This window comes from Schistocerca serialis, chromosome 1, assembly GCF_023864345.2.
Source record: "Schistocerca serialis cubense isolate TAMUIC-IGC-003099 chromosome 1, iqSchSeri2.2, whole genome shotgun sequence".
Classification (NCBI taxonomy): domain Eukaryota; kingdom Metazoa; phylum Arthropoda; class Insecta; order Orthoptera; family Acrididae; genus Schistocerca; species Schistocerca serialis.
In genome coordinates, this window is record NC_064638.1 from 875672710 (window position 1) to 875698881 (window position 26172).

A 26172-nucleotide genomic window follows, 5' to 3' on the forward strand; every position below is an offset into this window, starting at 1 on the left:
CTTCTTATTTAGTTTCACTAACAGTCTCTTTCAGAAGCTCAAAAAATAAAAATTCCAACTGCAGCCAGTTTCAGAATAAAGTACATGGACTTGGCAAATATGTTAGCTGCTTTGAAACTGGTATACAATTATGAGAAAATAATTACAATCTCTTTTTGTCTGACAGGCCCTATCATACAATCAGCTTGCTGAAGATATTCTGGGAGTTCCAGGAATATAAACAGGAAACTCTATACACTGAAACCTAATGAATTATAAATAAACATTTATATCCATGTAATAAGAAATATGCAGTTACAGGTAATTATGTAGAAATACATGGATTATCAGTAAATTTACAAGATAGTATATATTAAAACTTTTTACTCTGTGATTTAAACAGTATAATTAAAATGTTTACAATATACCATTTTTATTACCTACATCAACATTAATGGTATTTAAGTAATCAATATGTACAGTGTTTTCTACATATCATATTTTCTGGCATAGTTTCTTGCTTAACTAATAAAAGTTTTCTGACTAATATTTAAAATAAAAATACTTGTATACACACAGTTAACATTAAAGCATGTTTTATATTATTTAAATAGTGTTCACATGAACATACATAATATCACAATGAATTCATTCTCTCTCTTAACGCAGTGGAAAAACGCTGATCTCAATATACGAGGAAATTTGTCAGATCCTTAATTATCATTTCAATAAAATATACACATTCCTGTAAATTTCATTTTAACTCACTGAATACTGCAACATTTGATGAAGACAGGACAAAAAAGAAACAAACAAAATTTGATCCGACATAGAAACACTAAAATTATTTACAAGATGACAGATAGCCGAGACACTACTGTATATAACAAAACTTTTTGGACTTCCATCCACTTTCTGGAAAATGCATAATAAAATTCCAGCTGAAAAACACCCACTCATGACTACATACATTCAATACAATACAATACAACACACACACACACACACACACACACACACACACACACACACACAAACACACACACACAGTCTATATAAATCAGATGCACAAGAATATTAGATTGCCCGAATTGGTCCACTTCAGGCAAATCTAAGACAAGCAATCTTTATCAGTTGTCACACAAAACCTACGCATGCAGCAAGTATTCACCACTTCTTGAGGCAGATGATTTCTTCCGACAGTCAGGGCAAAACCATTTTCCTTTAGGTGGTACCATAATTCCCACACACTCAAAGTGAAACCATTCAATTTGACAGTCTTTGCCATCACAAGCAATCATTTCAGAAACCTCATCATACGGACACTGACAATAACAGTATAAGTTCTCACTCTTATTTCCTGAGTTTTCCACCTCTGCTCCTGCAGTGCCACCTGTTCTTGCAACTGTCACACTACCTACACCAGCACCAACTGCACTGCCACTGCCACCCCCTCCGCCACCACCTCCGCCTCCACCATCTGAAGCACTCTCATAATTGGAGTCTGCATCGTCACTTCCTGAAGATGAAGAGGAGCTTGATGAGGTACTGTGACCCATTGTCTCAACAGGTCGTCTTCCTGCAGCAACACTTCGAGCAGAAGACAAAAGGGCAGCTGCTGATGGTAATGTTACCTGCAGAGCACACAGTCAATAAGGAACTGATAAAAACACCAAGCACTTTGAAAATGTACGCACACAAGCACACACAATAAATAAATACATGAGCTGATAGTCACTTTTCAATACTGGAAGAAAACTGGAGAGTGAAGAGGGACCAAAGTATAACATCTTTGATATTCTTCTTTGTGTTTGGTTCCACAGCCACCATGAATTTATAAAAAGCAACTGTTTTCTCACAAATCTGTATTTTGCCGAACACATTTTTTTTTTTTTTTTTTACATTTAACTGTCAGCCAGTTTCAGTGTCATTGTCATTTTGAAGTGCACTGTAACTCACACAAGGGTGCAACCAAGCATCTTGTTTTGACACATTGTATATTGTGCTTGCTAAAGGCTCAAAACATATGGAACATTCTTCCACACATACCGAAGTCCTACATGACACATGGTAAAACCACATTATGTACAGGAACACGATGAGAAAACTGACTGTCAAAGGCATTAAATCTTACCCGATGATCACTTTGGCTTTGAACACTTAAAGAAAATGCGTTTCCTGCTTGTGAAAGGTAGGACAGATCCTATAATAATTTGAAGCCTGAATTTTCTGACACGTCAACTATTACACATCCTGTGACACGATGCACTATATTCACATAATCAGAACTGAGTTACCAGGTCCTGTGCCCCAGGCACCAGGTAGTTCAACTCTATGGAAAACTGGCTTAGTGCTTTCACAAATGATCACAAGGAAAGCACTTCTGCTACTGCAATGCTGGCATTCCCCAAAACGCTGTATGAAATATTTGAAAAGGTTGCATTCGAGTGTCTTCTTGAGCATCTGACAGCAAATAATATATTATCCACATCACAGTTTGGGTTCCTTAAGGGTTCCAATATAGAGAAGGCTATTTACACTTAAAGAGTGAGAATGTACTTTTAATTCATTACATAGCAAATTAGAGGCAACTGGTATTTTCTGTGACCTGTCAGAAGCTTTTGACTGTATGAATCACAGCATTCTCTTAAGTGAATTAGAATATTATGCTGTCACTGGCAGTGCTGCGAAATGATTAGTCTTACCTAACTAACAGGAAATAAAGGGTGTTGTTGCGAGAAAATAATTACGAGTGGTGTTCCTCAAGGTTCCATCTTGGGTCAGTTGCTTTTTCTTGTGTACATTAATGACCCCTCATCTGTTACATTTCCAGATGCTAAGTTTGTTTTGTTTCCAGATGATACAAACATTGCAATAAACAGTAAACCAATGACAGACTTAGAAAGGGCTGCTAATCAAATTTTCACTGACATTAATAAGAACATGTAAAGAGATTTCCTTCCAGCTGGTATATAACATATGAAGACATGCAGATCGAAGAGGCTAACAGTGTTAAATTTCTGGGATTACAACTCGATAATAAATTCAGTTGAGAAGCTCCTAAACAAGTCGGTATTCCCAATGCGAATGACGTCAGATGCAGGAGATAGAAGTATTAAAAAACCTTCATACTTTGCTTGCTTTCATTCTATTATGATCCTATTATGTCATGTAGAATCATACGGAATATGCACTAACACAGACCGAAAATCACTTACCTTGGTCCAAAAAGGGGCCAATATTCAGGAACACACATTTTCAATAAACTGCCAGCAACCATTAAAAACCTGGTTTCAGATAAAGCACAGTTTAAACAGAGTTTGAAAGACTTTTTGGTAGGTAACTCCTTTTATTCTATAGATGAATATCTGCTGGACCAACTTAAGTAAAAGTATCTGTTGGATTTCAGTTTTCATAGCACTTTGTGTGTAAAAAATTTATTATAACTCCATAAAATGTATTAATTTTGTAAATATTAGCAGTTCCAGTTTACTGTAATGTATTAACATATTTTGACAATCTCCTAACAAATGATCAGGGAAGTGGTTCCTATAATCAAATGTTCTATGTGTTTTATGTTATACTTTCTGACATGTTCCATGCCCACAAGAATCATCTCATTTTTGGGTCTATAGAATGAAAACTGAATCTTATCTCATCCTGACTAATTACTGCATACTGACTGCTACCAAGACAGCCAGAGGTCACACCTACAAATTTCTGTCAGCCCCTAATGTTTCTGAATGCGGTAATTCTTTAATTTTTGTATTCTAGTACAGAATCTGCATTTTAAAATAGAATGATTGAGCCCAAGATGACAATTAATACAAAAACTAGGCCTTCACCTTGAAAAAGATAAAAGCTGGAGCTAATTCAGCAAGAAAACACACAAGGGATGAGTGAGTGAAACTTGACATACTGAACTGAGAAATAAATGACTTTCTTCTTGCGTAAATGTAGTATTAATATCCTCTCTGCAAGTTAAAGCTTACCTGAAGTCCATCAAATGACAAATATACAAAGGTTTAATTACCTTAGAGGCATGAGTCAATGCAAAATACGTTTAAAACATGATAAAAGTTTGCCCCTACAGTTGTACAGAACATTAAACTATGTAAAATTACAAACTGAAAATGTTCCATGTATTATTAGCACTGAAAGGCATACAATGGAAAACATGAAAATAGAATTAAGCTTATACTACAAACCAGATTTTATATCTGGATTGGTGTACAGCAATTACCACATATAAATAAGTTAGTAACACTAACTATTTGCAACTATTTATTACTTATCCTTCGAAATTTTGTGCTCAGCATAATGGCATGAAGTGCTGTACATCATGTATTGTTCATTGACTTATGGGGTACTTATTGAGATGTATACTATGAAAGAATACTAGGGAAGAGAATCAAAAAAATCGATAATTTCTGTGTATGTATGTGGTTCTAATAGAGAACAAGTTTTCCTTTGGAACACATTCTTGGAACGATTTTACTAAGGTAAAGAAAAAAAAAAAAAAGGGTGTAAATGGCTTTAACCAATCAGTGATTCACTTAAATTATACAACAGAGATAGATAGTTCTCCATTTCATTTCTTAGTCCACAGTCTCTAACCAGCTATCATCTACTCAGTTTCAAGGAACAATTTATGCTGGTAAAATCCATTTCATCACAGCAGTACCAATGGGTGCTAGCAGAAATGTCCCAAAGTATTTTCAAGATTGTAGCATCTTGCCTATCAAATGGGTGTAAAGGCATGTACCTACTCCATGAGCAGAAATGATGTTTGCAATGGTGTTTGCTACATAATTCTGTAATGTCTGGGAAGCAGCAACTAAATCTACAGCAGCCAGACCTATGCTGTAACTGAGCACCAGAAGTTGAAAAATGATATGCAAGGTGATGCTGTACTATATTTACCACTATTATCTGAAGATACAGATTCTTTTTTTCTTTCTTGGTAGTATAGAGCATTTGTGTGTGTGTGTGTGGGGGGGGGGGGGGGGAGAAGGGGGAGGAGGGGGGGGGAGTTTGAATAGTGATGGCACTTAGCCAGCATACCAACATTCATCTTCCATCCTGTTGTCTCACAACTGACTGCACCAAGAGAAAAACTGTAACATTAGATCTACATATAAATTATTTAATCTAACACTATGTACAACTAATCTATCTGAATTACATAATAATTAATAATACATTACTTAAATTTCACATGTGTAGCATGTGTAGCAATTATCATTTGAATGTTTGTGTGTACTAATTTGATTAATAATTGGAAACATTGTATTACTGTATGCCTGATTAGTTGTGTCTGTAGCATAATTTTGTAACAACACACATTAAAAAACAGTATTTCCCATTCTACATCTACATTTACATTTATACTCTGCAAACCACTGTGAGGTGCATGGCAAAGGGTAAGTCCCTTTGTAGCAGTTATTAGGGTTTCTTCTTCCTGTTTCATTCGCATATGGAGTGCAGTAAGTACGACTGTTTGAATGCCTCTGTGCATGCAGAAATTATTCTTATCTTATCCCAAGGTCCCTACGCGAGAGATACATACGGGTTGTAGTACATCCCTAGAACAATCAGTTAAAGCTGGTTCTTGAAACTTTGTTAACAGACTTTCTCATGGTAGTTTATGTCTGTCTTCAAGAGTCATCCAGTACAGTATCTCTGGGACACTCTCCCATGGATTAAACAAACCTGTGACCAGTCATTCAGTCCTCTTCTGTAAACATTCAATATCCCCAGCGAGTCCTGCCTGGTATGTGTCCCACACACTTGAGCAGTATTCTAGAAACATTTGCACGAATGATTTGTAAGAAACATCTTTTGTAGACTGATTGAATTTCCCCTGTATTCTACTAGTAAACCAAAATCTACCAATTGGTTTATCCATGACTCAGCCTGTAGCCTATGTGATTATTCCATTTTCTACTCCTAAAAGGTGTTACACGAAGATATTTCTATGAGTTGGCCAGTTCCAACAGGGACTCACTGATTTTACAGTCGTAGGATACTACATTTTTTCATTTTGTTAAGTGCAAAAATGTTACATTTCCGAACATTTAGAGCATCACGCTGAAATCTTATCAAGATCAGACTGAATTTTTATGCACCTTCATTCAGATAGTACCGCATCACAGATAACTGATCATCTGCAAAAATCCTGATTTTTACTAAAATTTTGTCTCCAAGGTCATTAATATAAAACATGAACAGCAACGGTCACAACACACTTTCCTGGGGCACACCTGAAGTTACTTCTACATCTGACAACAACTCTCCATACAAGGTTACATGCTGTGTCCTCCCTAGTCCATTCCCAAATTTCACTTCATACCCCATATGATCGTACTTTTGACAATAAGTGTGTGTGTGCAGTACTGAATCGAAATCAAGAAACACTGCATCTACCCAGTTACCTTAATCCAAAACTTTCAATATGTCATGTGAGAAAAGTCTGAGCTGGTTTCACATGATCAATGTTTTCGAAACCAATGCTTGTAGGCACTGAGGAGGTCATTCCATTCAAGATTAATATCACTGTATTGATAACTTTTAATTAGTTAGAATTTGTTGTTATGCAAGTGTCTGGTTATTCACAACAGAAAATAAAATGCAAACTGCTTACTGGTATGAACTCGAGAACAATTACTTTCTTTAACTTGAGAACAATTATTTTCTTTATGTTGTGTCTGTGCTCTCGAGTTAAATTTTCTAACTTGTTTAACACTAATACCTGGCATACTCCGTACCAATTCAGGTAGGCTAGGGAAAAATCTTACCTTCATAGTCTCCAATGTTATTGAATTTAGCGCAGCAGCTAAGGTAACTGGCTGGGAATCAGAGAACCCGGGTTCGAATCTCGAAGAAACCTAATGGATGTTATTCTTTTCATTTGTATTTTTCCATATCTCAATTGATAGGGATAGGAGGGTTAATAAAGTAAGTAAATCAATAAGGAATGATAATAATAAGGTAGGCAAATAAATTTCTCAACCCTCTTGGGTTATTAAACAACTAAAAAGTTACTCCAAGTCACTTTACAATGGCTCTTCCAGTCACTGTTACGTGTCCTCACTTTTCGTCGAACATATAAAAATTTGAAACAAATATACTCACGGCACCAAGACCATTTAATGAATGCAATCTTTTGAAAGCTACACTGTTCCTTCTGAAAAGTCGGCGGAAAACAAACTTGGTTTACATTTAAAAATATATCTTTTTTGGGAATTAATTTTGATGCGTACCACGCATACGATATCATTGCCTGAAAAACCGGTGCTGAAAGCTGGTTATGAACTATGCTGTAAATAGTTATTGCACCCATGCGGTTGTGCAATTCCCGCTGGGTTTCCAGAAGCACACTGGAAATAAAGTTTTTACCTGGCGATAGAAGTAAACATCACACGGCTGGCACATAGGTGTACAGTTTGGAAGTATTACTTGTACTGTGCACATCGGCTGACCCTCGCCATCTATAAACATTGGGTCATTTATTGTAGTACTACTTTGTCCACTCCAGGAATCCAATACTAGACATAACTTGTTATCAGAAACGTATGGTTTTAAAACATTCTCAAGAAATGTTCTGTAAATCGCATTTGTCAGTTTGGAGCAGGTAATGTAAACATTTTTAAACGAGTCGGTTAAACGATTGACCTCTTCTATAACCCGAGGACCAAATGTAACATTCATTTCTTGTAAACACAGGAAAACCTTAGGCAACACTTTTCCAGAGGCTGTAATGGCATATTGCGCCGTGTACGAATGTGTTGGTATGTTTTTACTGCCAACTGCGACAAGGGTTCGTTTTTCTCCCTTACGCGATAACGTGCGTCGAATGTTCACCCATTACTTGCATCAAGTTTTATCGGTGTTGATCACGTAATCACGATTAAAACCGGTCATCAATGACGCTGTTTGCGTGTTGAAAAGAGCCGCCACTTTCTGTATATCTTCTATATTTTGTAACTCCTTATGAGAGACGTATTTAGTGAGGTGCCGGTGACGAATTTTATACTCCAATTTGAAATTTCTTGCCCAAGATAATGATGCAGCAAACATAAAATCCTTGTTGGCCGTATACTGAAAAGCTGCACCTGCAGCACACTCCTGAAGTATTCTCATTGTTACATTCTCGTTACGTCAACGAGACTTGACAAATTGGCCGTATGTCCACTTATTTATCGCCTGGTATTTGTCGTATCTTGTCCCTCCTTTAACAATATCGCTTTCCCACAATTTCAAGTTCTCCTTCCGTTTCAGGGCTGTTGTTGCTCCGTTCTCTTGCAGTGTTTGTAAGTTCCAATTTGGATGATTCCTGGCTAGCGCTACCGCCTTAACTTTTGCTTCAAGGGCTATAGCGCTTTAGTTAAATTGTTTAGTAACCATTTCGTAATGCTCATCGGAAACAAATGAAGCACATATTCCCAGAGATGTGGAGATTTCCAAAGTGTTATGAACATTTTGCGAATCACTAGTCGGGATATCTTCCACTGAATCATCTTCTGCTTCATCTTCGTGGTATAGTATTTTAGTATCAAGAAAAGTCATTTCGTTCGTTAGCTCCAAAAATCTCTCGACGACAGTCGTTCCTATCAATCTGCAATGCCGAGAAACAGATCTGGCTGCTTCCGGTAGTGCATTGATAATGCATCTGTATTGCAACACTTTTACAAACTAAAACACAGCAACAGTAACTTCCCACTTGCCATCGTCTGTGACTGGCTCCCAACTATATATTACATTGCTAGTAGAAGGGTGTACATCCTCCATTACTCAGATTATGCACCTGAAAGATATGACAACAAATAATAACTAGTTACTGCGGCATAAAAAGACGAGCTAATTACTACAAACTACATACAGTACTCGTCATATGATACTTACTGAATAACACTGTATTCATTCTCAAAACTTACTTCATTCGGCACATTAATGATGGAAAAATCACTACATGTATCTGCGAGGTTCACGGCAGCCTAATGATTGAAAACAACTCTTTCCGATTGACTTCTATAAAGCTCGTGCTGGACACCTTCTCTCTTCGTGATTCACAACTATGATATGACGAAGAGGCAACTGGGACAACATAACTCTCCCCGCGAGCATTATGTCCCGTGCCTCGCTGTAAACAAGTGTCGTGCGGTTAGCTATCTATGATCCCTCGTGAAGAATTCGAAGCACTGTTATTCGTAGTTGTTGTCATGTGACAAGGCTTAAAAGTTTAATACTTTACTAACTCACGGCATTTGGGTAATTAGTTTGCCTACCTTATTATTATTATCATCATTCCTTATTGATTTACTTACCTTATTAACCCTCCTATCCCTATCAATTGAGATGTGGAAAAATACAAACGAAAATTCCCAGCCAGTTACCTTAGCCGTTGTGTTATTGCCGCTGTCGGCGAAAAGCGTTTACCATGTGGGTACGGAAGCGACAGTTGTAAAAGTTTCTTTCGTCGATTTCTGGAATAGTAGGCGTTTTAGGATCCCATACCTGATGATGAAAAATGCTCTATTTACAATTATCTATCAATCCCTCCAATTTTGAGTCCACTGCTCATCATAACCTTTAGGGGTGATTTTCTCAAAATTGCGAGGGTGTTCACCCAAAATATCTTAAGAAGAGTCCTTCGTTTTAGGTTGTACACAAGCAACCTGCCAAATCTGAGCCGAATCGGTTGGCCGTGCCTGAGGCCTTCCCTTGTAAGTAAGGAACACCTATTTTTCGTTTTCTCCAAAAAAAAATTCTGCTCCAAGATATAGCCCTCCAAAGATGACAGTGCGCATACCATTTAGAAGATGCAAATTTTGAAAAAAATTTTTAAATGTTTTATCTCTGGAACAGTTTTGTTGGGTTTTTTTTATTTGAAAGATAATTGCTTTATTACAAAGAAATCCTCCATTTGGACTTATCTGTCAAAGTTCTTTTGCTATAGCATTCTGAACTTTTTCTATATATAATTTACAGAATTTTTTTTTTTCCCAAAAATGCCAATCCATAAAATATTGATTTTTTTCTGTTGATTAGTACCATATAGATTTACATTCCCTGAAAAGGAGAGCTTCCACTTTTAGGTCATAATTTTAGTTTTGAAAGATGAGTAAGAGACTCATTTTCCAAGCATTTTAAATGGTTCCAAAATGTATGTGATATGTCCAAACACTTAAAGGTTTCAATTTATACAACTTCTGTGCACTTTGTTTTGTACTGAAATTAGCCAGTCAATGGACTAAAAATGCATTCCACTGCTTCAGTATCTTCGTTTGATATAGAGTGATGCCTGCCTGTTGAACCAATAGGAATTTGAGCACTTACAATCTTCAAAACAACGTGAATAGGAGGTGAGTCCTGACGGTGTTTTTGCTGTCCTACAGCTGGAAACCTACAGGGTTATTTACAAATGATTGAAGCGATTTCACAGCTCTACAATAACTTTATTATTTGAGATATTTTCACAATGCTTTGCACACACATACAAAAACTAAAAAGTTTTTTTAGGCATTCACAAATGTTCGATATGTGCCCCTTTAGTGATTCGGCAGACATCAAGCCGATAATCAAGTTCCTCCCACACTCGGCGCAGCATGTCCCCATCAATGAGTTCGAAAGCATCGTTGATGCGAGCTCGCAGTTCTGGCACGTTTCTTGGTAGAGGAGGTTTAAACAATGAATCTTTCACATAACCCCACAGAAAGAAATCGCATGAGGTTAAGTCGGGAGAGCGTGGAGGCCATGACATGAATTGCTGATCATGATCTCCACCATGACCGATCCATCGGTTTTCCAATCTCCTGTTTAAGAAATGCCGAACATCATAATGGAAGTGCAGTGAAGCACCATCCTGTTGAAAGATGAAGTCGGCGCTGTCGGTCTCCAGTTGTGGCATGAGCCAATTTTCCAGCATGTCCAAATACACGTGTCCTGTAACGTTTTTTTCGCAGAAGAAAAAGGGGCCGTAAACTTTAAACCATGAGATTGCACAAAACACGTTAACTTTTGGTGAACTGCGAATTTGCTGCACAAATGCGTGAGGATTCTCTACCGCCCAGATTCGCACATTGTGTCTGTTCACTTCAACATTAAGAAAAAACGTTGCTTCATCACTGAAAACAAGTTTCGCACTGAACGCATCCTCTTCCATGAGCTGTTGCAACCGCGCCGAAAATTCAAAGTGTTTGACTTTGTCATTGGGTGTCAGGGCTTGTAGCAATTGTAAATGGTAAGGCTTCTGCTTTAGCCTTTTCCGTAAGATTTTCCAAACTGTCGGCTGTGGTATGTTTAGCTCCCTGCTTGCTTTATTCGTCGACTACCGCGGGCTACGCGTGAAACTTGCCCGCACACGTTCAACCGTTTCTTCGCTCACTGCAGGCCGACCCGTTGATTTCCCCTTACAGAGGCATCCAGAAGCTTTAAACTGCGCATACCATCGCCGAATGGAGTTAGCAGTTGGTGGATCTTTGTTGAACTTCGTCCTGAAGTGTCGTTGCACTGTTATGACTGACTGATGTGAGTGCATTTCAAGCGCGACATACGCTTTCTCGGCTCCTGTCGCCATTTTGTCTCACTGCGCTCTCGAGCGCTCTGGCGGCAGAAACCTGAAGTGCGGCTTCAGCCGAACAAAACTTTATGAGTTTTTCTACGTATCTGTAGTATGTCGTGACCATATGTCAATGAATGGAGCTACAGTGAATTTATGAAAGCGCTTCAATCATTTGAAATAGCCCTGTTTATCCAGCAGCTGGTCCATGTGGTAGCATAAAGTTCACTACAATTTCATTTAACTCATAACTGGTGTCTATTATCTCTCTGCAATACAGGAGACACACACACACACACACACACACACACACACAAAATGTCCCCCTACTCAGGTTGTGAATCTGAATATTATGCTGCTATTTCTGATGTGTTGATCGAATGAACAATATTTCTTCTTTCTTGCTCTTTAAAGTGCGTGAAATATGAGTTCGCCCATCACTTTGTGTTCAAAAATGTGTCTTCTGAATTCCTTCCATAGGAGTAGTTTGTTTGGACCATTCTTCATTTTTCTTCTCACGGAGTTCTTCGATTTCCTCTTTGGACAAAAGAATGAGGGCTGTGGATGTGTACGATTTCACGACTCTCGTAAAATCCTTAGCATTCTGAATCGCAGCTGTATTTGGTCTGTAAAGTTTGTTTTGTAGCATGGTGCTTCAGCAGGCTGCCTACAGCATCCCAAGGCCCCTTCCCATGACCAGTAGCACTGTATTCCCAGTCATTTGGCACAAGCGACTTACTTCATTCAAACAGCTGGTAGCAATTTTTAAAATGACTAGGAGCACCATCAGAAATAATGATGATCTTCTCTGCCCCTGTTTGCAGTTGAAGAATTTTGCACATCACTAGCCCCATGTGCTGACTCATGTCCTGTGTCATCACTTACAACTGCAACACTTGCGGTCTTGTTTTGAAAATATGTCACTCCTGTAAAAATTGAAACCTGGTCATTTCTCCAATGATATCCTTGTACTTCTTGTGGGAGGGTTACAGACCAGTTCTCAGCAAAATCACAGTGAAGCAGTTAATATAGTTCTTCGGCCTGTACACACTCTTTCACTTTTGCAATGTGGTGGTGTTGCAATTTCTTCAGATGCTGGTGTGCTACTGCTTCCACTGACCATTTACCAAGTTCATCAATGAAACTGTCAAAGGCAACAGTTGTCTTAATTAGTTTATTTTCCTCCCATGTTGTGTATGTAATTTTGGCAGAGTTATCTGTCACGTCTTCCACGCCAAGTGTCTGTTAAGACAGTCCTCCCTTTCCAGGGCAGTCGACACATTCTTGAAAAATACAAGTCTTTCACTTTACATCAGAGACTAGTCTTTCACTTTACATCAGAGACTACTAATGATTTCACACTCATTACTAAAGGTAAAGGTGTCATATGTCATGTGCTCCAGTAAGTTCTTCAAAGTTACCACATAAAGTTCAAAATTCACACAGTACACACATAGACACCTCTGGGTGGGTGTGGAACTACCCATTTAGGTCGTAGTGCACAAAATTTTGATCTTCCAATATGAGAAGTTGTATAGTTGCTCTTATAAATTGCAAAAGTTTCTTTAATACTGTGAGTCTTGTACCTCTTCACTTTCACAACTTTTTGACCTTCAACTATTACAGTTAGTGTGTCTTCCTTGTTGGCACTCTGGCGAGAACAGTCCCATTTATCTTCCAGATAAAATGACTGCACTATTTGAACTTGAGCTGCTTCTACAGAATGACCATAATAGGGATCTGGTCTTCCAAAGACTCCTTTTACAGACCTCACATTTCTTGATTTGTCTACAATGTACTTTGATACTGACGGGACGTGGTTCAAAATTGTTTTCTTTGAAAATTTCTCTGGAATAATAGTTGAAACTTGCACCTTTTCACTGTAGGATGCACAATATTCAACAGCTGAATTGACATTTGTGAAAAATTTCTGGCAAGAGGTGCAAGAGTATTTTGATTAATTTTCTTCTGAAGATCGAATTTCTACTTTGAAGAGTGTGTGTGGTCAGTTTTGCTGTGGTGTATTCATCCATAGCTTTAGTAATTTCTCTGCGCTTTTTTGATGCACAGAGCTTATACTTGACTTCGCTGACCATGGTTTCTTAACAGGATTAACAGGACTGACACCTACCTCTGTAGTAGCTGACACATTCAGGGTATTTAATTCTCCATCTATTGATGCAAAATCTGAACCACAGGAGGCTTCACCTTGTTCAAATACCATCATTGTTGTTATTCTGTCAAAACATTTAGAACACAAAAAGTCATCACTGGAAACATATTCACTTTGAAACAGGCTTCAAATGAGGACACTTATCCCCAACCTGCACAAAGTCTGTTTTTTGTCTGTCTTATATATCACTCTTTTATAGGTATGCAAATAGTCAGCACACTTGACTCTTCTGTGGCCCCAGTCAGAAGATATTTCAGTCCTTATCACAAAACACAATGCAACTGTGTCAACTGGCAAATTCCTCATGAAAACACAGAACTCACTGAATGGTCTCAGGTTTCTAAGAAACCTCTTCTGTAAACAACTAGCATTAACAACTACAATACAGTAATCTGCGCTGAACAATCATGACAAAGAAATTGACACGAAACTACAACAAAGTGTAAGAAATATCTGCAACAAAGAAAGTGATAAGAAATAACTGCAACAAAGACAATGGAAATAAACACTGTAACAAAGAAATTAGTAAGAATCAGCTATCTTACCCTTCAAAGTTAAAAAAAAATGTTACTTTTTAAAATAAAACCTGTCCAACCTATCTTAAATTCAATAACATCCAAGACCATGAAGGTAACCCCCCGGCCTGAAGTGATACGGATTTTGCCATCTATTAATACCTCTACTGCTTTTGGTGATAAATGTGGACACCATTGTATATAAGTGGGTGAGTGGGTGTTCTGTAGTGATAAATTCTGGTGTGATATGGGTGAATGCAGTGATAAATTCTGGTGTGATATGGGCGAATGCAGTGGAGTAGAAAAAGGAGTACCTGATTAGGAATGTAAACTTTCTGGAAAGGAAGCTAGAAATTGTGACCTTCATGCAGAACTTGTGGCCACAAATTTTGAATTAGGGCAGTTAGAGGAAACAAACTGGTACATGGGAAAATATTACAGGTTGTGACAAAGAGGGATTAGTCTGCAGAGCTCATTGACTATCAAACTGAATAACAAACATGAGTTGTTTCACAGAATGAATATTCACTGTGCTATGGACTGTACATCAATTTGAAACTTACTGGCAAAGTAAAACTGCCTGCTGCACCAGGCCTCAAACTGAAACAATTATCTTTTATGGGCACATGTTCACTGATTGAACTATCCAGGCACGATACATTTTAAAAAGTCACAGAACTGCATACGTGCTTTAGTCCTGACCTGGAACTTGGCTTAAAGGTATAAAACAAATTAACTGGTAACTTCGAGAGTTGCTGCAGGCTTTGAAGAAAGCCAAATGAGAGATGCCCAGATGGTGCTATTGAGGGGTTAGAATACACAAAATGAAGACTACATCTCAACAGGAAGGAAAAGAACAGCTTAGCTTAAAAAAACGCTGGGAACAAGGTGGGATGTATCACACATGACAAATTTCTGTAATTGACAGTGTGAGGGGGACTTCCGTTTCAGGCTAACTTCTTCCTCCAGGTAGACAATAGTGAAAGAGATTAAAGTACGCAATGTTCCAAATACTGCAGAAATAGATAAATTGGAGAGTACATTTAGTTTCAGTCACCATTATAGTACAGCTTTGAGAAACAAGGTTTATAATATTACAATACACCTAAGTGAAACATGAAGTGAAAAATTTAGTAGATGTACTTTATCTAACTGAGCGTCATGTAAATGGGGGAATGGAAATGTTGCATGTTGAAGACTGTAAATTAGCTGCTTTCTATTGTAGAAGCAATGTGGAAAATGCAGCAGTTGTCCATGTTATGTGAAAAATTGCAAATTCCAAACTATAGCCACACGTAGTTTTTATGATAATCACCACATGCAAGCATTTACGTGTGAAGTCATAATGCCTAACATCACATCACAGCACAGCATATGCCACACACCGGCGCGTGTGCTCTCTCTCTCTCTCTCTCTCTCTCTCTCTCTCTCTCTCTCCCCCCAACAATCACCACTGGGAAATTTTCAAAAGTAGTTACAAAATTTTGAAACTGTGTTATGTCTGCTGAAAGAGAGTAAATAATGATTTTTGGTGATTCCAAAATTAACTTTAAGGAGTCTGAGCAAAACAATGATACAGAAATATTACTGAACATTTACAGTGTAATCTTTGTTATAAAGTTTCCCATCAAAACTATGTAGGACATTCACCTTTGTAGACAACATTATTGACTATAACCTCTTCTCTGCTGAGCCCGCAGCTTGCAAAAGGTCATAATATGACATCTTCATATTTTTAAAATATTAGCTGATAGTTTTAATTTTTGTTGTTTTCATATAGGTTCATGACAAGGTTGTTTTGGTATTTGTGTCATTTTCAAGTGTTTCAGACGACATTGCATTGATATATCATTTTATTCTGCATCCATGTAACAACACTATTATATTTTTATCTTATACTTAAATCTAGATGGAGTCATGTCCCGTAAAACATCTTGGAACATTATTTCTTTTATTTACTATGTTGTTAATATATGTCACATATTTATCTCCTATAGAAATTTCATGTTTTTGTTTGACACTTGTCAAATGACAGATTGTTCCATTGGTGCACTATGTTTACAAGTAAATTATATCTTTGGTGGTCAGAAATATTTTTTATCAGTGATATTTTGCATTATGTAGATGTGCAATCTTAATATTGTCTATTGTTTTCTGTTTTATATGTTTTGCCCATCCCTGTTTTTCTGTTACATTACTACAGTTCTCAAGATAGTTTTTTTGTTTGTGATCAATTTGTTCATTTAGGATCTCACTTGGATAACTACTTGTGTGTGTATAAATTTCTAGTTCTTCCAAATTGTTCATAGTTTGACTTTTCGGTACCGTATGTAGAATTTTTAAAGCATTTTCGATTGTGTTCACTCTGTGGTTTTTATTTTGTTAGTGTAACCAATTACATTTTACCTATACTTCAGAAATAAAAACCATAGAGTGAACACAATCAAATATGCTATGACAATTCTACACAGGATACCAAAAGGTCAAAACATGAACATTTTGGATGAACCTAAAATTTATACACACACAGATATCCGAATGACACCCTAAATGAACAAATGGACCTCAAACATAAAAACTATCTGTAAAACTGAGTTGATATAATAGAAAAGAAAAGCGTTGAACAATACACGATAAACAGAAAACAATAGACAACACTAAGATCACACATCCACATAATGCAAAGTGTCTCTAGCAAAAAATATTTCTGACTACCAAATATATAAATTACATGTAAACATAATGCATCAATTGAACAATCTGTCCTTTGACAAGTGTCAAACAATGACAATAAATTTCTATAGGAAGTAAATATGTGATCTACTTTAACAACTTAGTTAGTAAAAGAAATAGCATTCCAAAAAGTTTTATGGGTGTCACTCCATCTAGATTTAAGTATAAAATAAAAATATCATAGTATCGTTACATAGAGCTAGATTAAAATGATATATAAATGTAAAGTCATCAGGAACACTTGACAATGGCACAAATACAAGAACAAGTTTGTTGTAAACCTATGTAAAAACAACAAGAAGCAGCTAATTTTGTAAAAGTATAAAGAAGATGTCATATTATTGACTATGTCCTCATATGCAAAAAATGTTCATCACCATCTAATTTTACATGAGTACCAGATCTTGATGGCCAGTTAGCCATAGCAGACTACATGACAACTACGACTCTTATTAATTAGATAAACAATTAACTTAATTACAGTAATGAGCTCACTACAGGTACCTTTAGAAGGAACCTGCAAATCATCAGCACAATGGATGTGAATGCTAATTTAATCTATTTCTAAATACATTTCTATAAAGAAATCTTGGTCAACAAAAGGTAATCTGTAGCAGAAAGACAGAATTACACAAAATGGTCGGGATAAGCACAGATGTACACCTGGTTTCATATCAATATGTAAAGCCATCACCAATCTGAACATTGGCCTGACACCACAGTACTTTACTGGGCATAGTCTTATTATCATTGTTAGCTGTAACAGGCAGCCTACGCACTTTGTTGGTGCTGCATATTTTAACAATTTTGGTTGAAATAAACTTATGCTGCAGTGTTGTTCTTCAGCTTGCCAGGGTAGAAGTGTGCACAGAATCACCTAAGTGAAAAATCCAGCAATACACACATTTGTTTACATATAAAAGGTGACAGGAATTTTCCCTTGTTTGAGACCGCATGTATAAGATTGTGTGTCAATTTAAAGTTCTAGATTCGCATATTTTACTGTTTGCATTGCTTCTGCGTAATCTTTCATTGATAGTATTGTGATATATTGTGAAATTTCGCGAGTGCCTCGATGACCTACCACCCACTTGATTGTAAGTGGTGTGCCAACGATAGATCTAGGCATTCAGGGTGGACAGGGACCAGGAAGGACTCAAGAGTATTGTACTGAACTGATCCCCCTAACCAACAAATTTGAGGTGCTGTCTTTCACTGAAACTGAGCCAGTGGAACTCACCTCATCTGTCTTGGAGAAAACCTCTTTTGTCCGGTGTCAGGAGGAGGCAACGCAAAAGGGTAGTGATATATTAATCATCAGCAGTTCAAATGTATGGCGAATGATGTACCTCTTAGGGAAATGGCAGCAAGGGATAGGACAGGATACCAGGCACACTAAGTGCATATGCCTCGGGGGCTCACTCAAAATGTTGAAAAGGCTATTTTGGCCTTACCACTTAGTTAACAAGGTGCAACCAACTGCAGATTGTGGGGCACATTGGAACGAACAATGCCTGTCATCTGGGCTCTGGGGTCATCCTTTGGTAATTCCAGAAACTGGCAGAGAAGGTTGAGAAGACCAGCCTTGCATTTTGAGTTTCAACGAAGCTCTCACAATTTGCAGCACTGTCCACAGAACTGATCATTGCCATTTGGCTCTGAGTCAAGTGGAAGGACCGAACCAGATACTTCAAAAGTTATGTGACAAGCTAGGCTGCAACTTCCTGGACTTGGGCCATAGAGTTGTGAACTGTAGGGTCCCACAAGATAGGTCAGGTGCACACTTCACATCAGAGGCTGCTACTCATGTAACCGACTGTGCGTGGGGTGCACAAAAGAGTTCTTTTAGATCAGGCAACTCCCCATCCAATCCAGATAATGATAGCTGTAGGAAACCTAGAAGTACCAGGGTAAGATCGAAAGAAATGCTTACCACAGATGAGAGTATTCAAACCCTAATGGTAAACTTCCAAAGCATTTTCAGCAGAGTGCCAGAGTTTGAACCACTCTTAGAAAGCAGTGAGGCTCACATAATACTACATACAGAAAGCTGGTTGAAAACCGAAATTGACAGCAGTGAGATTTTTAGGGAAAATTTAAGGGTACATCGAAAGGATAGGCAAATGGGAAACGGAGGTGGTGTATCTGTCGCAGCAGACGAACTCAAATCCACTGAGACAGAAATTCAGGCAGCATGTACGACTGCTTGGGCAAGACTCAGGATCATGGGTGGGCATACAATGATAACTGGATCCTTCTATTGCCACCAGACTCATCTCCTGATGTAACCGAATAGTTTGGAGAAAACCTCAGTTCACTTGTACATATTTCCCCCAGTCATACTGTAATCATCAGCAGAGACTTTTAATCATCCAACTTAATCATCCAACAATTATCTGAGAAAAATACAGTTTTGTTAGTGGTGGGGAATGATAAGACATCCTGTGAAACTTTGCTACATGCCTTCTCTGAAAACTACCTAGAACAGATAGATAGGAACCCCACTCATGATGAAAATATATTGGATCTAATGGCAAAAAATAGACCTGATCTCTTTGGGGATGTCCACATCAATACTGATATCAGTGACCACAACACAGTTGTGGCAACAATGATTACCAAAGTACAAAAGACATATAAACACAAGCAGAACGGTATTCTTTCATTAAATCACCATTTGTGAAAGAGTGCAAGGGCTTTGCTAAAAGTAGTGCAGTTCTGTAGCTCATCCAAATTACACATTAACTTTTTCCTACTCTTCAAAGAGCTCCTTTTAAGATTTAAAACTCCATATACATGCTCAGGCCCTTCACATTTTGCATCTGTGTATTCTTTGATGTGGTAAGATGTGTAATGCCTTTGTAAACTGAACTTCCTGAGAGTATTCAGCATTTTATGATACACTATACATTTTGTTAACCCATATTTTCTGTACAATGCACTGCAGACTGGAGTGCAAAGATGGTGTCAGTGCTACACAATGCCAACTTCCCATTGCTGCTATTAGAGGGCACCAGTGTCAAAAGTGATCCTCCCTGTTAGCATGTCTCCTGAGTTGTTGAGACCACATGATGTGTGCACATTTCCCTCACTCCTCAACACGCCGTAACTGCTCTGCTCAACTCATCAGCAAGTTGTTAAGCCCTGATTTAGAACAGCCTCAGAAGGGACAGGTCTCTGCCACTGACTATATCTGGAATGTGCAAGCTCCACTGCCTTGACTGTCTATAACAATGGATAATAATTTTTTGATACTGGCTGAAACTTTCATAATAACCAGTTACTTTGACTTCCTTTTAGTGCCTCAGTAACTGATAAAAAGCCTGATTTCCTGGCAACAGAAAAAACGCTAAATCACCTGAATAAACACTAACTTACCCAGTAATTAATCTGAAGTGTTACAAAGTTTCTTCATCTGTACATTAAAATGAAAGATTAAAGAGAAAAAAACTTCAAAACTAATTTGTAACTTAATCTTTTTAAACTAGTACAATACACCTAAGTATCAGACAACATAATATTTTTGTTGCACAGCTACTAAATTGCTCAGCAGTGCAGTCTAGAATCACAAAAGATTCTCAGAAGGACAAGGAATCTTCAAACACACACACACAAATCCAAACCCATAAGCAATACTTCCTAGAAATTCAATCAAGATGTTATAGGAGCTGATTGAAAGACATAACCAGCTGCAGTTCTCTAAAACTAATTGCAGAAAAGGTTGTTTCTATGACAAATTAAAAAAAAAAAATAAAATAAAATAAAAATGTGGATAATGGGTTGGTGAACGGACATTCCAACCACTTTTACTAAGTGAATAAAAAGTAAATGACAGGGTGGAAATAAAGAGCTTGGTGAAGCAAAACAAAGTAAACTCTTAATGAGGTCTACTGTGCTTGGAAAATTCACATAGCCAGAGTGTTTTTATTGAACTAAAAAAAAAAAAAAAAAAAAAAAAAAAAAAAAAAAAAAAAAAAAAAAAACAACACACACACACACAACTAAATGGTGCTAATGTTGTAATTAACACTATGTGAGTAAATGGAGTATGACCATATCACTGGCTCGATGGTCTGGAATAGTTTCTCTCTGCTTTTGATGGCAAGTGAGTAACTGTTTGATTTAATAAACAGAAAAACTGATGCAAAAACTGCCAGAGTTGCACAAATTGAAAGACATGCACCGGGCAGGGAACCAAATGACATACACTGACTTAAAAAATGATAGATGAGGCATAAAAAATCTATAACCAGGCATTTATGCAGCAGAGTTTACAGTGATACAAAATTAACAGGTCTGAAGCATGAAGATTCCTGATTCTAGAAAACAGTGAATGTAGCCTTAGATCAAATATCAAAACTCACAATCTGAACTTAGGCTGCTGTGAGAGGCTGGGTGGCTGGGGCAAAGGGAAATGGAGGAGGGAGGGGGGAGAGGGTGGGGGAGGGAGGGAGGGAGTGAGAGAGAGAGAGAGAGAGAGAGAGAGAGAGAGAGAGAGAGAGAGAGAGGGAGTGAGAGAGAGAGAGAGAGAGGGAGTGAGAGAGAGAGAGAGAGAGAGAGAGAATTAACACATGGAATTCAAAGAATTTAATAGATATATTTCCTTACTTATTGAGTAGTTAGAATGAAAAATGGAATACCTGTTGTCTGATTGGAAGATGCGGTGGTTCAGGTACATGAGATGGCGTATGTGGGGCACCAACGGAAACAACAGATGCACTGCTACCACCACCACCACCACTACTACCAGTCTTACGCCATTTTGGTTGTGGTGTCACAGGTGTCTCCCCGTCCTCATCACTAGAATCTCCATAGAAGCGCTTTGGTACACGTCGCCTCTTTGACAGTCTTTTATTTTCACCCTCTGAACCACTGCCTCCAGTTGTCCGAACTGCAGAAGTTGTAGACGTTACAGAAGTGCTATCAGATATAGGAGTCTGAGTGACAACACCAGATGAGTCCCGATATGTGGTCGATGGCAATGTACCCAAAGGTCGCACAGCCATCTCTGAACTGGCAGCTAAAGACGTTGACCCTGTTCTCGCATCTGCAAGCACAGCACGCTTCCTTTTCCTGGTCCTGACTTTCCTTGAATCTCCTGAAACAGTACCAGACCCTATTCTTACATGTTGTTGTGGCTGCATCTGTTGCAATGTCTGCTGTGATGTCACTTGCTGTATCTGCTGTTGGTCATCTTGTTGTTGCTGTTGTTGGTGGTGGTGATGGTGGTGGTGGTGTTGCTGCTGCTGCTGCTGTACCTCTTCTTGCCTCTGGTACTGATGCTGTTCTTGATGCTGATGCTGCTGCTGTTGCTGATTCAGTTCTTGTAGTTGTTGTGCCAACTGAGCAGTTCCATTGCTGGCTGGAGCAACAGCTGCCAGTAACATCAAGCGGTTTCTTTTCTCAGCAAGTAGTCTATTGGCTTGTCGCTGAGGATGTTGGTCGTAGAAATCCTCATCTGTCTCAGTCTCATCCGTGTCGAGATCAGACTCATGAATTACGCCATCTGCATGTTCTGTGTGATAAAGATCAATATAAAAACATAGTTAGAGAATGTTGCAGAAAAATGTAGTTGCAGCTGTATCTGCACAATATAGCTATAATCAACTTACGACATGTAAAACATGGCATAGTTGTTTTTGTCTAAAAGTTATAAATGAAATGCATAGACTGACTAAATTAATGGCCAACATTAGTCATTTCTTATTTTTTGTTGCTGATGGATTTTCAGTGACTATGACAGTACAATAATGCTTTTATGGATAGTGAGGAGAATGTATAAGTATTTCATGTTTGTTTTGTAACATCTGGTTTTGAGACAACTTTTTGCCTCATGCTTCATCTTATACAGTTTAAGAAATTGTTAGAAACTTCAGGTGTAGGTGTTTACATTACAAACTCTTACGCATTGTTCAAAATGTTTACTACAAATCAGGTCTCATTTCAAAACTGAATGTGTATTTTCTGATCTAATTATTAAGGTTCTCTCACTGTCAACTGCTTAACCAAGTATCTTCATGACCTCTTAACTATGTTTCAAGGAAAATAAAATGTTATGCAGAAAATTATATCCAACACTACAGCTTAGGTCCTAAAAAATTTGATACCAACAAGAAAGTAAACGAGTGCTGTGAAACCCTACTTAACATTGAGATCGATTACCAAATAGGGTTAATAGTATAGGAATGTTTCCTGCGTATCAAGCAAAAAACACCAGCATTTCTTTAGATACTATCTCATTAGTTTATTAGTCTTTACATGAGCAAATGGGAGAGTTATTCTACAGTCACTATTTTGACAGTGAGCAAGTCCAATGAGAAATGGAAAATCAACTATTTTTATTAAATTTAGGCTGCTCAAGACCAGGCATTCCTGACACATTAGTGAAGACTACAAAATTAATAAAAATGTAAGGGGCACAAAACAAAAGGAGTTCACACAATGAATGTGTGCCAATCTGTTGGTGTTTGAATAATTCCTTAGATTATATAGAAAAGTTATGGTATAATGTTAACACTTCAGGAGCAAAGAAGACCAGTCACTGAATAGCAGAAGCACTGGCTCATGCACAGGCACGCACAAAAGAGAAAGAAAACCTGCTAGCTTTTTAAATATATTCTTTGCCGAGCTGGAGTGTACACACACACACACACACACACACACACACACACACACACACACACACACACACACACACACAAAATACCACACTCGAGGCCCTACATCAAGCAAGCTGAACACACGATGGCGGGTCTGCATTTTGCAGATGGACTGGGTGGGGTGCCATGGGGTGGGTAGAGGGAGGGAGATACAGGAGACAGGCAAAAGGGTTGGGGGGCATTTGGCTAGTGGCTCAGAGGAAGGCAGCAGGTTTGCTGTCTAAAGAATGAAGGAAGGAAGGGCAGCAGGTGCGCAGGCTAGGCAAATGATAAACAGGTAATGGAGCCAGTCGGGTGCGGCACTCGAAAGTGGCCAGGAGATGTGGACTGGGATGGGGAATGGGAAACTGTTAGGTGGAAGGTGTGTGGATAGTAGGTTAAAGGAGATTGATACCAGGAGGGTTCCGGAAGATAACAATGTGTGGCAAGGATAAATCTCCATGACACTTTACTGCATGCCATATCCCACCAACTACAGTACCCATGCATCACATGTCTGGACCATGCATCTGCCATACTTCCCTCCTGAATTTCTAACCAGAAAACAGCTGCCTCCCTGCGAAGAGCTAGTTAACCAACAACTCAATGATTTCGCTATTGAGTGAGTGGTTCCCTTTAGTCCTATACTATTTATGTACAGATTACTATAGTATGAACTCTTCCAGATTATTCGTATTGTGTAATATGAAATACAGCCAAATGGAGAGAGTGGAGGAAAATGTCAAATCTTCTGAAAAATAAACAGGCTTCTTCCATCACAGAATCACAAAAATATTCCGTGCATTTGAAGTATATACAGGGTGCAGAGCAGGAACTTCCTTATTTGAAAACGCATCACACACACAGAAGCCATGTGTGAGGTTGAGTGCATTCGAAAGGGCAGCACCTTTTTAAGTGAGTTTAATAGCAATAATGCAATGGGTGAGAGAAGAAAAGGCTTCCACCATAGCAATTTACTTTTTCAATGACCCTTCAGTCATTGCATCCTAACACGCATTCAGGAACAATTCAATATTGCGCCTGCAAGGCCTTGTTCCTGATAAAAAATCTATTGCTGTGAGTGGACACATTCATGAATACTGGTAACATGCAGAAAAAGAAACCAGGACCTTCAGAAACCACCAGGGCACCAGAAAACATCAAGAAAGTAGGGCTGATGCTCTTGAACTCCCCACCAAGTGATCGGCGAGCAAACCCACAACAGCTTTTGCTATTTCTGATCAATAGTGAGACAAATTCTTCATGAAGGCTTGAAATTTCATCGATACAAACTGGCAGTGGTGCACACATTTAATCCATGTAATTCTGTTCTGTGAAAAAATAGATGTGAAGTCTTGGTTGAAAACCTGCTTTATGATGCCCTCGTGTTCTTCAGCAATGAGGCACACACATACATAGATAAAATGTAAACAAAATTTAAGTTTGACGCCGAACTCACTGGTGAACAAATGAACACTGACTGGGCTGGGACACACAACAAACACAATTATGCTGTGTTTTGGTGAAGTGCAAAGTGCTTTTACGGCCTTATTTGTGAAAATATGTGTTATGTTTATGTGTGTATCACAACACCTCACCATGATGCTGAAAATAAGAGAGCTTGCCACACGAAAACATAAGTAAAAATGAATATAGGTGCGAAATATCGCGAAAAACTAAATTACGTTTAGATGATAGGTTAACTCCCAACAAAATTTCTCATCAACATCGTTTGGTTGCAGATGACAAGCTACGTGTAATAAATAATACACAATTGGTCCTGGACAATCATGCACACCAAGTGTAAAGGTATTAACAAAAAGAAACGAATTATTGTTTGAACTAAATATCCACATAATTTTTGTAATCATTTAGGAAAAATGTTTACATTACAGATTAAATAAAACGAAAACCCACTCATGATGGCACAGTGGTGCTGAAACATGTTTGGGAACTTGGAAAAAAAAAAACGGTGTTCTGCATAATTGGTAGACCTTACATCCTATATTAACTCAACCTCCTGCACAGCCACAGGGTCTAAACCTAAAAACAAACATTTTTCAATGTGAAAACTGTAACAAAGGCAATTTTCTATTGAGAAAATTTTACGAATTACAAGGAGGAAATGTGTGATCAATATTTAGCTTAAAGGAGGCAGAATCCCCCGTATTGTTAAGAAAAACTATGTATAAAATACTAATCCTGGGCTTAAAATTATGTAATCATTCTCGAGATGAGACAGAGGGATTGGTTGGAAAAGATTAGAAAGGGCGCCAGATCATTCGGATCTTGAGCTGAGAGGAACCTATTTGTGTGTAAAATGAGAGGCAAAGATGTAGGAGAAACTGAAGATCACTCTTAAGTTTCAGTTTCGAAACGATAGATCACACAGAGTGAGAAGTAAAGATGGATTACAACAGAAGAGAAAAGAAAGTGGGAATAATAGTGCTATTAAGAAACAGAAAGCAAGGAAAGGAGGAAGCAGAAAGAAGATTTTCTCTTCTCTTTCCTTCTTTCTCTTTCCTTATTTATTTGTTCACTCCATCTTTCACTTCTCTTCTTGTTTCAATCCAC

General features: G+C 38.1%; 1 protein-coding gene across 1 annotated transcript in view; it reads right to left on the bottom strand.

Annotated features, from left to right (window-relative positions):
- Positions 1-360: 360 nt before the first annotated feature.
- The window catches only part of LOC126486380 (uncharacterized), a 53296-nt gene continuing 27484 nt past the window's right edge, over positions 361-26172 (bottom strand). Inside the window, exons 3-4 of the mRNA XM_050108944.1 lie at positions 21601-22475; positions 361-1613 (exon numbers count right to left, since the gene is read on the bottom strand). Coding sequence (XP_049964901.1) covers positions 1128-1613; positions 21601-22475 — 1361 coding nt within the window. The 3' untranslated portion in view covers positions 361-1127. The remainder of the gene's footprint in view (positions 1614-21600; positions 22476-26172) is intronic.